This window comes from Lipophrys pholis (genome assembly GCF_963383615.2).
Source record: "Lipophrys pholis genome assembly, chromosome: 1".
Classification (NCBI taxonomy): Eukaryota; Metazoa; Chordata; class Actinopteri; order Blenniiformes; family Blenniidae; genus Lipophrys; species Lipophrys pholis.
Window position 1 is genome coordinate 25,550,331 of NC_137635.1, and position 15,381 is coordinate 25,565,711.

A 15,381-nucleotide genomic window follows, 5' to 3' on the forward strand; every position below is an offset into this window, starting at 1 on the left:
ATTGCCTTGTATGAACGGGTATGAATGTTGGTGGTCGGAGGGGCGAGATGGCAGCAGCCCCTGTCAGCAGCCCCAGTGTGGCTACAAGGGAGCTTAGCACCACTGGTGTGAATGAATAATGGTTTCTAGACGCGCTTTGAGTCAGCTCGAAAAAAGCGCTATATAAATCCAAGACATTATTATTATTACTGCACATTACTACAGTAATACTCTGCTACAACATGTAGTTTTAATTAATTGAAGTTGTTGTAAGGAAGTAACGTTCTTACATCTTTACATTCGTTATCTTTCACTTCCTGTGTTCAAATCATTCGTACATCATTGTACTCTATCGACTGCTTGCATTACTGTGTTTTCTTTGTTCTTCAGATGTGAAATACATGGTAGTACCACAATGTTTCCTAGTTTTGTGCGTTTTCTTCTGAAAACCTTCATGAATCGGGATGAGTGGCACAAGATTCACTCCTGTACTACGGGCCTTCACTACTATATCCTCGATCTCCCTGTTACCTAGATCAACATAACCAGGATATCTCTGTTAACTAGATTAACATGCCAGGAGTCGGTGGAACAGGCTGAACACTACACAGTTTAATGTAACAAGAACCTCCTTCAAAGCTCAGAGACCAGGATTTATTGGGTTCTGTCTAAAAGATTGTTCCAGATACTTTCTCCTCTCCTCTCCGCTGCAGCTCAGCGCTGAACCTGCCCACCAATCACCATCATTTAAGAATGGGCGGGGCATTACTCAAGAGATCTGATTGGTCAGAAGGCGGGGCTTTACACTCACTGTGATCTTATCCAGAACATATCCTGCTCCGGAGCAGGTTAGACATTCAGAGTCAGTTATGATGGTGATTTATCCTGGGAAGAAGTGAACCAGCGTCATAGTACGGAAAACCTGAGTTAATCCTGAAGTTACCTAGATAAGAGAAAACCTGAGTTAATCCTGAAGTTACCTCCATAAGAAAGAACCAGAGTTAATCCTGAAGTTACCTCCAGAGAAAACCACAGTTAATCCTGAACTTATCTCCTTGAGAAAATCAGAGTTAATCCTGAAGTTACATGGATAAGAGAAAACCTGAGTTAATCCTGAAGTTACCTGGATAAGAGAAAACCTGAGTTAATCCTGAAGTTACCTCCAAAAGAAAGAACCAGAGTTAATCCTGAAGTTACCTCCAGAGAAAACCACAGTTAATCCTGAAGTTATCTCCATAAGAGAAAATCAGAGTTAATCCTGAAGTTACCTCCATAAGAGAAAACCAGAGTTAATCCTGAAGTATGCAAGAAAATCCAGAGTCGTAGTACAGGCCCCAGGTTCAAATGTTTTAAAGCCTCAAGTCTCTGAAATCTGTTCAAAACCTGGCAGTGAGTGAGTACAGTTGTCCTATGTGGTACTAGATGTACACAGAGAATACTGTGTTTGTACCTCCAAGTCTAAGAAGACTTCGTCCAGCAGAAACTGGCAGCCGTCCTTGGCCACCTCGCCGAGAGTCCGCTCGATCGCAGCGTCGCTGTCGGAGGGCTCAGTGTACTGAGAGTACTTCCTCTTCAGACTGTTGATGGACTCTCTGAGGAACAACGTTATTATAGCATGACTCAGCAGAATGAGAGTACTTCCTCTTCAGACTGTTGATGGACTCTGAAGAACAACGTTAAAGCTTGTTTATGTACTGAGTAAAAGAATAAAACTTTCCAGAGATGACATTTATGGAGGACTGAATGTGCCAAAACTTCAAAAATAAACACACCTTTAAATAATTATTTAAACGTGTCATTACATTATTAAAATTTGGATATATAAATGTGTCATTAATGAATTAAAATACCAATTAATTTGATGTGAAAGACATAATTTCACTATTTAATTAAATGTGATCTAAATGTGCCAAAATAAAAAAATGAATACGCAGGTAAATAATTAATGAAATGTCTCATTGATGAATTAAAATTGGAATTAAATATTTAAATGTGTCATTAATTAAAATACCAATTAATTTTATGAAAAAAACAATTATTTCACTATTTAATTAATAATTTTATGATCTAAATGTACCAAATTATATAAACACACCAGTAAATAATTAATCAAATCTGTCATTAATGAATTCAATTTGGAATTTAATATATAAGCGTGTCATTAATTAATTAAAATATGAATTCATGTTATGTAAAAAAAACTTAAGACTTTTTAAAAAACCTTTCAAAAGAAATTAAGACCTCATCGCCACTTTAAATTGTTGTTAGCAACACGTCTAACAGTTGTAGTTTACAATTTAACAGAAATGAGGTAAAGGCAGTTTTATTGACGTTCCCCTCAGTCAAAACAAGTAATAACAGTTATTCAACGCCAACTGAAATGGAGAATTGAATTGTTGTGCATACTAGAGAATTAATGACTAATTTTAGACAGAAAATAAATTGTAGTATCATACATTAACAGACAGTATTCAGTGACTAGAGTACACCAATAAAAAGACACAAACTGATGCATGACAGAGTGCAGTACTGTAGAACACAAACTGACAAAATGTGGATCCAGTTTGTCACTAAAGTATTTAGAAAACAAGTATTGAAGCACAATTCATGAACATTTAAAAGTTCTTATTTCAGGATTCTGATGGACGGACAGCTTCAGGAACTTGCTCATCTATACTGCAGTAGGGAAGCACCGAGCCACGTTGTTTCACTTCTGATCTGATCCTGATACTTTAATTTGTATATCTGCTGATACTATTCTGATAGCAGAGCTCTGTTTCCTTTAATATCATTATTATTGTTGATTTTATATGAGGCTGTAATAAACTCCTCTCTACAGTAAAGTATGAAATGTACTAATGTATACATGTATTCTCTCTAAACACAACTTGAGGTTAGTATCAGGACAGAAAAGGAAGCAGTACAAAGTATTTTTGTTCCATGTGGACAATGTGGGGGTCTGCGTGACGTCATCATCTCATAATAAACTAGTTCTATCTTTAAAAGCTCAGAATGACTTTATTAATCCCTGGGGAAACTCTTGAGCAAGGCAGCAGCAACACAATGTTTCCAGCTCTAAAGCAGCTCCAACCATTGGGACTATTTTCAGGGAGTTTAGCGTGGAGTAGGACGCAGCTTCACGGAGGTGTGAATCGCCTGCTGACAGCCTGGAGGAGCTGCTGGTCATTGTTTTGATGTCAGAGCTGTTCTCCTCCGAGAGCTGGAGTTTGAAAACGCTGACGTCTGGCTGCAGAGCGCCGCCCTGCTGGACTACGGCTTTGCTAACATCCATGTTGCTGTGTTGCTTTGCTAACATCCACGTTGCTGCGTTGCTTTGCTAACATCCACGTTGCTGTGTTGCTTTGTGGTGTTTTGAGCCTAAAATCCATCCAAACAGCAACATGTTGCCATGAAAAGTTAGATAGCACAGTGCTACTTCCCTAGCCTGCTCGCTGGCTGCAAACTGTGGAATGGATTTCCTGACTCATTCCTCCTGGTCTCATTGAGACCCGCCTCCCTTCAGGAAATCCAGTCCACAGTTTGCAGCCAGCGAGCAGAGCAGCAGCAGGGAAACACTGTGGATCATTTCAGTATCATGAAGCAGACCAGGATCATGGAGCAGAAATCTCTGCAGGTTGGATCAGAAATGTCTTCATGTCTGTTTTTGCGCCAGAATATTCGCTGTGATGACGTTGCACCCGTACGAGCGCGGCCCCGAGGCGATCGAGCTCAGAGAACGCAACCGAGTTGTATAAAATTTGATACCTGATAGAATCACGATTAAGACTTTTTTAATACTTTTAAGGGCCTTAATTTTCCTACAATTGATTTATCAATTTTTAATACTTTAAGACCCCGCAGACACCCTGAATTAGTTTAAAAAATGTAACGGAATTAATGCAAGTTTTGTTGACTTTCGTTTATTTATTTTACACTCCGTCACGGGAGCAGCCTCATGTACATGTACTCTGGGCGCAGCACTGTGACTCCAGAGCAGCACGATACCTAGTGGATTAATATTAAGGCAGGAAGTTTCAATTTCATGTTCCCTGAAGACTGATTGAGAAGGTGAAAGTCATTATCACACTTTGTAAAGCTGAATTTAACGACCACAGAAGTAATTCTGCACCTAAACAGCAGGTTGCCATGTTGGCTGACCAGGAGCCTCCAAACTGCTAAAGCTGGAGGAAATACTGCTAAAATATTAATTTATCCTCTTTCCCTGGCTCTCCTCTATACTGTGTGTGTGTGTGTGTGTGTGTGTGTGTGTGTGTGTGTGTGTGTGTGTGTGTGTATTATTGCCACTTAGTTCATGTAATAAGTTTACCACTTTGTTTCTAGAACCGTTAAATCCTCGTGTGTAAAGTGGTGGACCTGCATTCTAACAAAACCCAGACTTATGTTAGATGTTTATTAATTAATTAATTACTTTATGTTTTATTATTTTGCTGATCTTAGAGAGAAACGGTTTCACCAAAGCTAAAATGAGGTTGAAAAAAGTCTTTGAATTGAAATATAGTCTCTGTGTGTTGAGTCGACATTAACTCTGGTTTTCCCTGAATAAATATCCATTACAAGCTTCAGTCTTTAGTAGAAAAACATTGCGATTAATCGCAATTAATTACAGAAAATTGTGCAATTAATTTAATCGATTGACAGGACTAGTTTTTTTTACATTAGTCAACACATTAGAAAACACTTGGAGCTGCTCAATTTTACTTTTCTGTTTAACTATATGTTTTTCTTTTTTCTTGCTTCTACACATTTAATGATCTTATCTCTGTTTTATTTAACTTTAATTTTTAATTATTTTATTTCATTTTTTCTGTTTTTAGTGCTGTTAAGCACCTTGTGACTCATGTCTGGGTAAGGTGCTATACTAATAAAATTCTATTCTATTCCATTAAATAAATATTTAAATTAATCAATGACACATTTAATCAATTAATGGTGTATTTATGTAATTATTTAATTTTGGCACATTTAGGCAATGAAATAATTAATCAAATACTTAAATAATTATATATGTCATTTACATAAAATTAATTGGTATTTAAAATTAATTAGACACATTTAAATATTTAATTCCGATTTTAATTAAGGACACATTACATATATTATTTAGTGTCCCATATATATATCTTATTCCAATTTTAATTAATTAGACATTAAATTAATTATTTAATGGTGTATTTGCATATCTAATTTTGGCACTTCCAGTCATTCATAGATATTCAGTGTTTAAGATGAAATGAATATGACATTTGGACAAAAGGTGAGTTGTGATGATGTGACCGTTACCTGAACGTCTGGCAGTTGTTGATGATGGCGATCATGTACTGAACATAACACTGAGGCAGCTGGCGGTCTCTCAGGTGCTCGTCTTTGTAGGTCACTGCCTCCTCACGGTACCTGTGAATACGTCACCACAACGTCAACATCAACACATCACCCCAACATCACCACATCGTCACCACAACGTCAACACAACATCACCACATCACCATAGCATCACCACATCGTCACCACAACACACACAAACACATACTTTCTTCTTTATTTATATAACCGACCCCCCCCAAAAATAACAAAAAAAACCTGTTTCAGTGCGAGGGTGACTCTCTAACCACTCTACACACTGTAACTTGACCAATATTAATTATTAATATAAAATAAAAAACTTCTAATCTGGGCCAGAAGGCTCTCGGGACCTAAGTTATCTCAAATGATGTCTGCCTCGATGGCGATCAGGTTTGGATATAATGGACAATCCATTCCTCGTCGTGCTTCAGGTTGGAGGAGACAGTAGAACGTCAGAGTTCCTCTACAAAACCTGCCAGCGAACAGGTTCTGTTCAGATAGTCTGTTGCCATGGTAACTGACTCAGAGTTACTCTGAGTTACTCAGAGTTCCACTTATCTCTCTTTCTGGAACGGAAAACTCAAGAGTTTCCCTCAATTCAGGGTTATCTTACTCTGAATTGTCACATAACCTGCTTTCTGGAACAGGACCAACATCAACACGTCAACACAACAACACAACGTCAACACAACATGACCACAACGTCAACATAAGATCACCACAGGCCTGTGGCCTGGACTAGGATAAGCGAAAACCCAGCTTCATAGTACAGGCCTCTGGACTACGTGAACGCGCACACCCAGGTCTGGGTTGAACCAGAGAGTTGATAACCTGCTTCGTAGTAACGGTGATCAGGATCGCGCACATCTGGATAAGTCAACCCAGGAAACACAGAGAGATCCTGGATATGTTGATCAGGGTTAGTAGTACAGGCCTCACATCACCACATGGTCAACACAACATCACCACAACATCAACATAACATCACAACGTATACATAACATCAACACAATGTCAACACATCACCACGTCAACACAACATCACCACAACGTCAACATAACATCACAACGTATACATAACATCAACACAATGTCAACACAACATCACCACAACATCAACATAACATCACAACGTATACATAACATCAACACAACATCACCACAACGTCAACATAACATCACCACAACGTCAACATAACATCACCACAACGTCAACATAACATCACAACGTATACATAACATCAACACAATGTCAACACAGCATCACCACAACATCAATATAACATCACGACGTATACATAACAACATATCACCACAACGTCAACATAACATCACAACGTATACATAACATCACAACGTCAACATAACATCACCACGTCAACATAACATCACAACGTATACATAACATCAACACAATGTCAACACATCACCACGTCAACAGAACATCACCACAACGTCAACATAACATCACCACAACGTCAACATAACATCACCACAACGTCAACATAACATCACAACGTATACATAACATCAACACAATGTCAACACATCACCACGTCAACAGAACATCACCACAACGTCAACAGAACATCACCACAACGTCAACATAACCACAACGTCAACATAACCACCACCGTTATGTCGTCAATCCTCACGTTCTGAGAAAACAAACCCTGCCGGGAGTCACTTCCGGGTCACCACCAGGGATGACGGCATGAAAAGCCTCTGGTGACAAACTAATTTGAAATACCCCCGAAAGTCTATTTCAATTGCGCATTTATATGAAATGAGTTGATATAGTGAAAGAGGAAAATAAATGGCATCTAAGAACAAGACAAAGAAAATGTCTCAAGCTGTTGAAAGAAACATCGGGGTTGAAGAACATGCTCGCGCTCCCACAGCTAGCCAAGAGGACGCAGGCAGCATGGACGTTCAAGGCGAGGACAAGCTGGCATTAATCTGGAAAGAAATCAGAGATTTTCGCAAGGACAATAAAAAGCAACTCCCCGATCTAAAGCAAGCGATTACAAACACAAAGTCAAGATTGGACGACGCAGAAAACCGGATTACAACTACGGAAGCCCGCGTGCAGGGGGTAGAAGAGGTGATGGAGCCAGTGAAGCAACAAGGAAGGACACTCCCGGAGACACAACATCAGAATATATGGGATCCCCGAGTTGGCTGAGGGGGAATCTCCATCTACGGTCTTGCCATTTGTGGAGAAGTTATTGCAGGAGAATCTGGGAATACCCGCTACTCAAGATTTACAGATTGAGAGAGCGCAGCGGGCCCTGGGCCCACGTCCCCCTGCACACGGTAAGCCCAGATCGATAGTGGTCAGGTTCCAAAGCTATTGTACTGAAGAAGAAGTATTGAAATCAGCCTGGCAAAAGGAAGGTTTTACACCAAACAGTCAAATCAGCCTGGATCACGATTAGGCCTGGATGTGCCGGCACCACGGAGGGGATATGGAGAGATACCAAGAATTCTCAAAAAAAACAATATGAGGTTTCAGACTGTGAGTCTTCTTCAGCGAGGAGACGAAAACATACGACTCGATGGAGGATGCATCGTCGGACCTGGCGGACAGGGGCTTGCCTGTCGCCAGGGTGAGGCGCACAGATCCCGACATGCTCCTGGAGAGGGTGCATCGGCAAACCTGGCAACCACGGCCACCGGGATACAAGGAAAAGCTCCAATCATTTAGGAGGAATCAAACCGAGAACGCAAACGTCTAAGGAAGCAAACTGAACAGGTAATTTCACACTTGGATGCAAAATACCAACTAAGAAACGTGTAGCTACAGAGACACAAAGAGCATCGATATAACTGTTTCAGAGGGCGCTCCAGGCCTTTCAGGCAAAAGAGGATATCCCTCGATGAGGTCCAAGAGAGACGGGACCTCAACTTAGGAAGTGGGTTTGAAAGTTAAAAGGGTAACAGTTTTAATGTTTGCATGTTGTTACCAGTGTTCTAATGTTTATTGTTAAACTCAAAATTATTTCTTTCAACCTCAATGGTGTATTAAACCCATCAAGAGAGCAAAGATTTGATCAAAATTGACAAAAAAAAGAGCACAAACAACTTTTCTACAGGAGACTCACAGGTCTGATTCTGAACATGCTCAGCTTAGGAGGCGGGGCTTCATCATGTATTTGCCTCCTCATATAAGGCTGCACACAAAGGAGGGGTGGCCACGCTTATATCTGGCTGGCTTACCTACGAACATGAGTCTGAGACAGCAGATGAAAATGGCCGTTTTATTAAGATCACCGGTAAATTAGAAGGAATTGAAGTACCTCTGATAAATGGGTGTGCCCCACCAGGGAGCGATTGGCGACTGTATAAGGAGATTTTTGAGATGATGGCTACTTCTCAAGGAGTGAGGATCTGTGGTGGTGACTTTAACATCAGGCTTGACCCAAATATGGACTTATGGGGTAAATCTACCCAGACCAATCCCCTGCTCACAAAGGTGAATTCCATAATAAAGGAGCTGGGAATCATAGATGTGTGGAGAGATGTGCAGACTAGAGGTTAGACACACTTTTCTGTCCCACATTCCAGCTGCTCCAGGATAGATTATTTTTTCATATTTAGTGTGGATAGGCTTCAGAAGAAGGACTCCCAAATTGCAACAATTGATATCAGATCATAGTCCAATACCTCTAATAGTAGACCTGCAGGGGGCACAAAGAAAACCCATTGGAGAATAAATTCATATATTCATAATGACTCAAAAGTAGTTGAGAAAGTTATAAGGGACATCAAAGAATACATGGAAATTAACAATGACGGCATAATTAAACCTACAATCCTGTGGGACACATTGAAAGCAGTACTCAGAAGAAAGCTTATTTCCCTTACTGCATACATGAACAAATGTAGAAGTAAACATTTGACAGATCTACAGGAAAAGTTCAAACAAATGCAAACCAGAGATAGTCAAAATACTCACACTCAAATGAGATCGGATACAAAAAGAATACAAAGGCAAATAGATGATATTTATACAATGGAAATACAAAAAAAACAGACATTTCTGAAACAAAAAACCTGGCTTATAAGCTGCGCAAACAACAAATGGAGAACGCAATTTATAAGGTTAAGAATCCTACAACCGGCAAAATCGAGGACTCCAGGGAAAGAATTAAAAAAGGTTTTGAAACAACTGACCACAGGTTATAGATACAGCCTGCAGCTGCACATCAGCAAAGTATCAATGTGTTCTTGGAAAGTCTGGAGCTCCCAAAAGTAAAGGATTTCCAAAATAAAATGCTGGTGAAGCCTATTACAATCAAAGAACTAAATGTGAAAATGTCAAAATTGAAATCTGGAAAATCCCCTGGTTCAGACGGGTACACCCTGGTTCAGACGGGTACACCCTGGTTCAGACGGGTACACCCTGGTTCAGACGGGCACACCCTGGTTCAGACGGGTACACAGGAGAGTGGTATAAACATCTGAAAACCAGCCTCTCACCACTATCAATAAGGACTTTTAACTGGGTCTTACAGACGGGTGAGACGCCACCCTCCTGGCGTGAAGCCATCATTTCAGTTATTCCAAAAGAAAATAAAGACATAAAGAAGTGTGGAAATTATAGACCCACAAGTGTCCTTAATGTGGACTATAAACTTTTTACCTCCATTTTAGCACGTTGACTGGAGAACATATTACCAGACGTCATCAATCTGGACCAGACAGGATTTGTAAAACAGAGACAGACAATGGACAACATAAGAAGGACTATACAGATTGTTGATCATGCAACACAGGAGGAAACTGGTGCCTTGGTCTCGATGCAGAAAATACCTTTGATTCCGTAAGATGGCTTTTTCTTTACAAAGTAATGGATAAATTGGCATTTCATAGTAATTTTATAGTAGTGATTCAATCTCTGTACTGGGAACCAACGACACGGATAAAGGTTAATGGTGACCTTACAGACTCGTTCGTGTTGGAAAGAGGACGCAGGCAGCGGTGCCCAACCACTACACTTTTATTTGCAATATTTATCGAACCTCTTGGACAATTGTTAAGGCAAAGTACCCAAATCAAAGGAATTACAGGGCCTAATGACTTTGTTAAAAGAAGTTGGAAACTTATCAGGTTACAAACTCAACACAAGTTATGACACTAATTATCACTGTCCCAACAAATTTAGAGAATGATTTTAATTTAAATTGGGAATCTCAGGAGATAAAGCATCTCGGCGTGTCCGTGACCAAAGATTTAGAAATGCTTGACCAAACTAATTATGAGCCATTGTCACTGAAGATTAAGGAAGACTTACCTAGGTGGAGCCTTATCCCCTTTTAGAGTCTCACCTCCAGAGTAAATACTATTAAGATGTCAATACTCCCTAAACTACTGTACTCATTTAGAACGCTCCCAATAGAAGTGCCCGAAAGTCCATTTAGGGAGTGGGACAAACAGATACCAGGTTTATCTGGCGGGGAGAGAATCCACGTGTTAGGCTTAGCACGATGGAATTACAAAAGGAAGAGGGGGGAATGGCTCTCCCATGCCTACGATACTATCGCTGTGCGTCTCAGTTAATTCCTCTCCTCTCCTGGTGCAACGATAACTACTGATCAAAGTGGAAAGGATTGGAGATTAAAATGGTCAGTGCATTCCCACTGCAGGCAGCGACTGGCGACAGAGCACTGCCATCATGGATGGGAGAGCCTGGAGACTGTTGGGTACATTTTACATTAAACATTTAGAAGAAGGTGATTGACTTGACAAAAACTCAGAAGATGGTAAATTAATTCAGATGGTATGCATTTGATTTTGATTTCCCTCCTAATAAAGTAGATTTCACATTTAAACCGTGGGTAGAAAAGGACCTTACAACATACTGGTCATTTACCAAACATAATATCTTTCCCAGTTTCCAGGATCTTAAGAACAAATATAACTTGGGAACAAATGATCTTTACAGATATCTTCAAGTAAGACACAGTTTCACTTCAAAATGCAAAACTTCTCATTTTTCAGAGACCGACATGGCATTTTATAAAATACTGAAATCAGCACACAGTTTGTCTCCAAAAATGATTTCAAGAACATATAACGCCTTTTTTACTACCGACAAACACAAAACACTGAATATAAAACAGAAATGGGAGAAGGAGGCTGCCATTAATATTTCTGAAGAAGATTGGGGAGAAATTTGGGCTTTTCAGTGTTCATCAACTAATTCCTTATTTTGGCGAGAGCATTGTTGGAAAGATGTTGTGAGGTACTTCCAGACCCGTCCAGGGAAAGTATTCAAACACCAACATGTTGGAGACAGTGGCTCAGACGAAGCGAACCAGTACCATGTATTTTGGGGGTGTCCTAAATTGAATCCATATTGGAAAGAGGTTGGTAGGACTCTAAACTCTATGTTTGGAATTGATTTAGCGTTCACCTTTGAAAGTATGTATTTGGGAAATGCTGATAACTTGGAACAGAGAAGTGATGATAAACTGTTGCAGGCCCTTCTGGCAGCAAGCAAGAACAATATGACCAAAAAGAGGCTAACTTCAGCTCCACCTTCTCTGCAAGGTTGGATTAACATTATTCTTAAATTTTTCAAAATGGAGACGTTAACCTACATAACGTAAACAAGAAAAAACTAATTCTATTGTATTTGGAATAAATGGATCAACTACATTACCCCAATGAGAACAGATTTTATATGACGTCCCTGACATGTTTCAATGTTTTCTAAATGATATGGTTTTTGTCTCCTCCCATACTGTAAATAGTTCAGGGCGTCAGATTTTCTATGTCCCAGCCATTCTTAGACAGCTTTTGTGGTTTTTGTGTACACGCAAAACAACTTTGTCTAACTTTGTGTAGACAAAAGGTTGGAGAATGCGAAGCTGAAGTGAGCTAAAGATGCATACGGGGGGAATAATCTTATCTGTATATCTATACTACATGTATAACTGTGTACAATTGTACAATGGCTATTTCCAAATTAAAAAAAAAAAAAAAAAAAAAAAAATATATATATATATATATATATATATATACAGTGGGGCAAAAAAGTATTTAGTCAGCCACCGATTGTGCAAGTTCTCCCACTTAAAATGATGACAGAGGTCTGTAATTTTCATCATAGGTACACTTCAACTGTGAGAGACAGAATGTGAAAAAAAAATCCAGGAATTCACATTGTAGGATTTTTAAGGAATTTATTTGTAAATTATGGTGGAAAATAAGTATTTGGTCACTTCAAACAAGAAAGATCTCTGGCTCTCACAGACCTGTAACTTCTTCTTTAAGAAGCTCTTCTGTCCTCCACTCGTTACCTGTATTAATGGAACCTGTTTGAACTGGTTATCTGTATAAAAGACACCTGTCCACAACCTCAAACAGTCAGACTCCAAACTCCACTATGGCCACGACCAAAGAGCTGTCGAAGGACACCAGGAAAAGAATTGTAGACCTGCACCAGACTGGGAAGAGTGAATCTACAATAGGCAAGCAGCTTGGTGTGAAAAAATCAACTGTGGGAGCAATTATCAGAAAATGGAAGACATACAAGACCACTGATAATCTCCCTCGATCTGGGGCTCCACGCAAGATCTCATCCCGTGGGGTCAAAATGATCATGAGAACGGTGAGCAAAAATCCCAGAACCACACGGGGGGACCTGGTGAATGACCTGCAGAGAGCTGGGACCAAAGTAACAAAGGTTACCATCAGTAACACACTACGCCGACAGGGAATCAAATCCTGCAGTGCCAGACGTGTCCCCCTGCTTAAGCCAGTGCATGTCCAGGCCCGTCTGAAGTTTGCCAGAGAGCACATGGATGATCCAGCAGAGGATTGGGAGAATGTCATGTGGTCAGATGAAACCAAAATAGAACTTTTTGGTATAAACACAACTCGTCGTGTTTGGAGGAAGAAGAATACTGAGTTGCATCCCAAGAACACCATACCTACTGTGAAGCATGGGGGTGGAAACATCATGCTTTGGGGCTGTTTTTCTGCTAAGGGGACAGGACGACTGATCCGTGTTAAGGAAAGAATGAATGGGGCCATGTATCGTGAGATTTTGAGCCAAAACCTCCTTCCATCAGTGAGAGCTTTGAAGATGAAACGTGGCTGGGTCTTCCAGCATGACAATGATCCCAAACACACCGCCCGGGCAACGAAGGAGTGGCTCCGTAAGAAGCATTTGAAAGTCCTGGAGTGGCCTAGCCAGTCTCCAGACCTCAACCCCATAGAAAATCTGTGGAGGGAGTTGAAAGTCTGTGTTGCTCGGCGACAGCCCCAAAACATCACTGCTCTCGAGAAGATCTGCCTGGAGGAATGGGCCAAAATACCAGCTACTGTGTGTGCAAACCTGGTAAAGACCTATAGGAATTGTTTGACCTCTGTTATTGCCAACAAAGGTTATATTCCAAAGTATTGAGTTGAATTTTTGTTATTGACCAAATACTTATTTTCCACCATAATTTACAAATAAATTCCTTAAAAATCCTACAATGTGAATTCCTGGATTTTTTTTTCACATTCTGTCTCTCACAGTTGAAGTGTACCTATGATGAAAATTACAGACCTCTGTCATCATTTTAAGTGGGAGAACTTGCACAATCGGTGGCTGACTAAATACTTTTTTGCCCCACTGTATATATATATATAAAATAAAAAAAAGAAGATGGCACTGTGAAGTCGGTCGCCATCGGAACTGTTGAAGCACCTTTACAACTTTATTTATTGTTATTTTACGTTTTACTGAACCTGTTTAAAGGTTTACACCGTCACGTTCTGGTCCTCACAAACACAACAGACACTCCCAGAGGCCTGTGGCCTGTACTAGGAACCTGATCAATATATCCTGAGGCCTGTACTAGGAACCTGATCAACATATCCTGAGGCCTGTACTAGGAACCTGATCAATATATCCTGAGGCCTGTACTAGGAACCTGATCAACATATCCAGAGGCCTGTACTAGGAACCTGATCAACATATCCAGAGGCCTGTACTAGGAACCTGATCAATATATCCAGGATCTGTGTTTCCTGGGTTGACTGATCCTGATCACCGTTACTACCAAGCAGGTTATCAACTCTCTGGTTCAATCCAGACCAGGTGTGAGCGTTCACATGAAAGGGGCGGAGCTTGCAGCATCTGACCAATCACACAGGGAGAAACCATCCAGAGCAGTTTACAGATTACTGAAGGAGCAGTTAATCTCTGAGATTATGAAGAATTCTAACAGATCCAGCAGCTCAAAGCAACACTGCTGCTGCAGCCAAAGCCAGAACCTTCCTGACTTGTTAATGCTGACTTGGTGAGATTAGAGCAGATTAATTTATCAGATATAAAGGAACAGCACTGTGATCACTCAGTTCCACTTTATTCCAGCAGAAAGGTTCCAGGCTGAACTTCCTCACTGCTCTTCTTTTACTTTACATTCTCCATCACTGGTTCTGAGGCGGAGGTTCTCTTGTGTTTACTGTTGGAATATTAATTCATCACCATGACGACACGAGTAGTTCTGGTTCCATAAATTCATGGTTCTGCAGTTCTGTCAGGTGTGATCATGAACCTCATTATTCCAGATCAACCCTCGTGGAGATAAACAGACCTGGAACAAGTGCAGAACAAGAACAAGAACCTCCTTCAGAGCCTCAGAGACCAGGATTTATTTTATTATGTCAAAAGATTGTTCTGAATTAATTTCTAATCTCCGCTGCAGCTCAGAGCTGAACCTGCCCACCAATCACCATCATTTAAGAATGGGCGGGGCATTTTCCAAGATATCTGATTGGTCAGGAGGCGGAGCTCTGACCTCTTATCCAGAACATAACCTGCTCCGAAGCAGGTTAGACTTTCAGCGTCAGTTACCAGGTGATTGATCCTGGTGAAAAGTGAGCGAGAGTCGTAGTACGGAAAACCAGAATTAATCCTGCAGTTATCTCCATAAGAGAAAACCAGAGTTAATCCTGAAGTTACCTCCATAAGAGAAAACCAGAGTTAATCCTGAAGTTACCTCCGTAAGAGAAAACCAGAGTTAATCCTAAAGTTACCTG

General features: G+C 40.3%; 1 protein-coding gene across 2 annotated transcripts in view; it reads right to left on the bottom strand.

The window, feature by feature from the left end:
• exoc3 (exocyst complex component 3) overlaps positions 1–15,381 on the bottom strand; it is a 35,298-nt gene that overhangs the window by 4,634 nt on the left and 15,283 nt on the right. For both annotated transcript variants that reach the window (XM_080475325.1, XM_080475324.1), the window contains 2 exons: positions 5,281–5,391; positions 1,430–1,571 (listed from right to left, as the gene is read on the bottom strand). In XM_080475325.1, the coding sequence (XP_080331451.1) occupies positions 1,430–1,571; positions 5,281–5,391 (253 nt within the window). The remainder of the gene's footprint in view (positions 1–1,429; positions 1,572–5,280; positions 5,392–15,381) is intronic.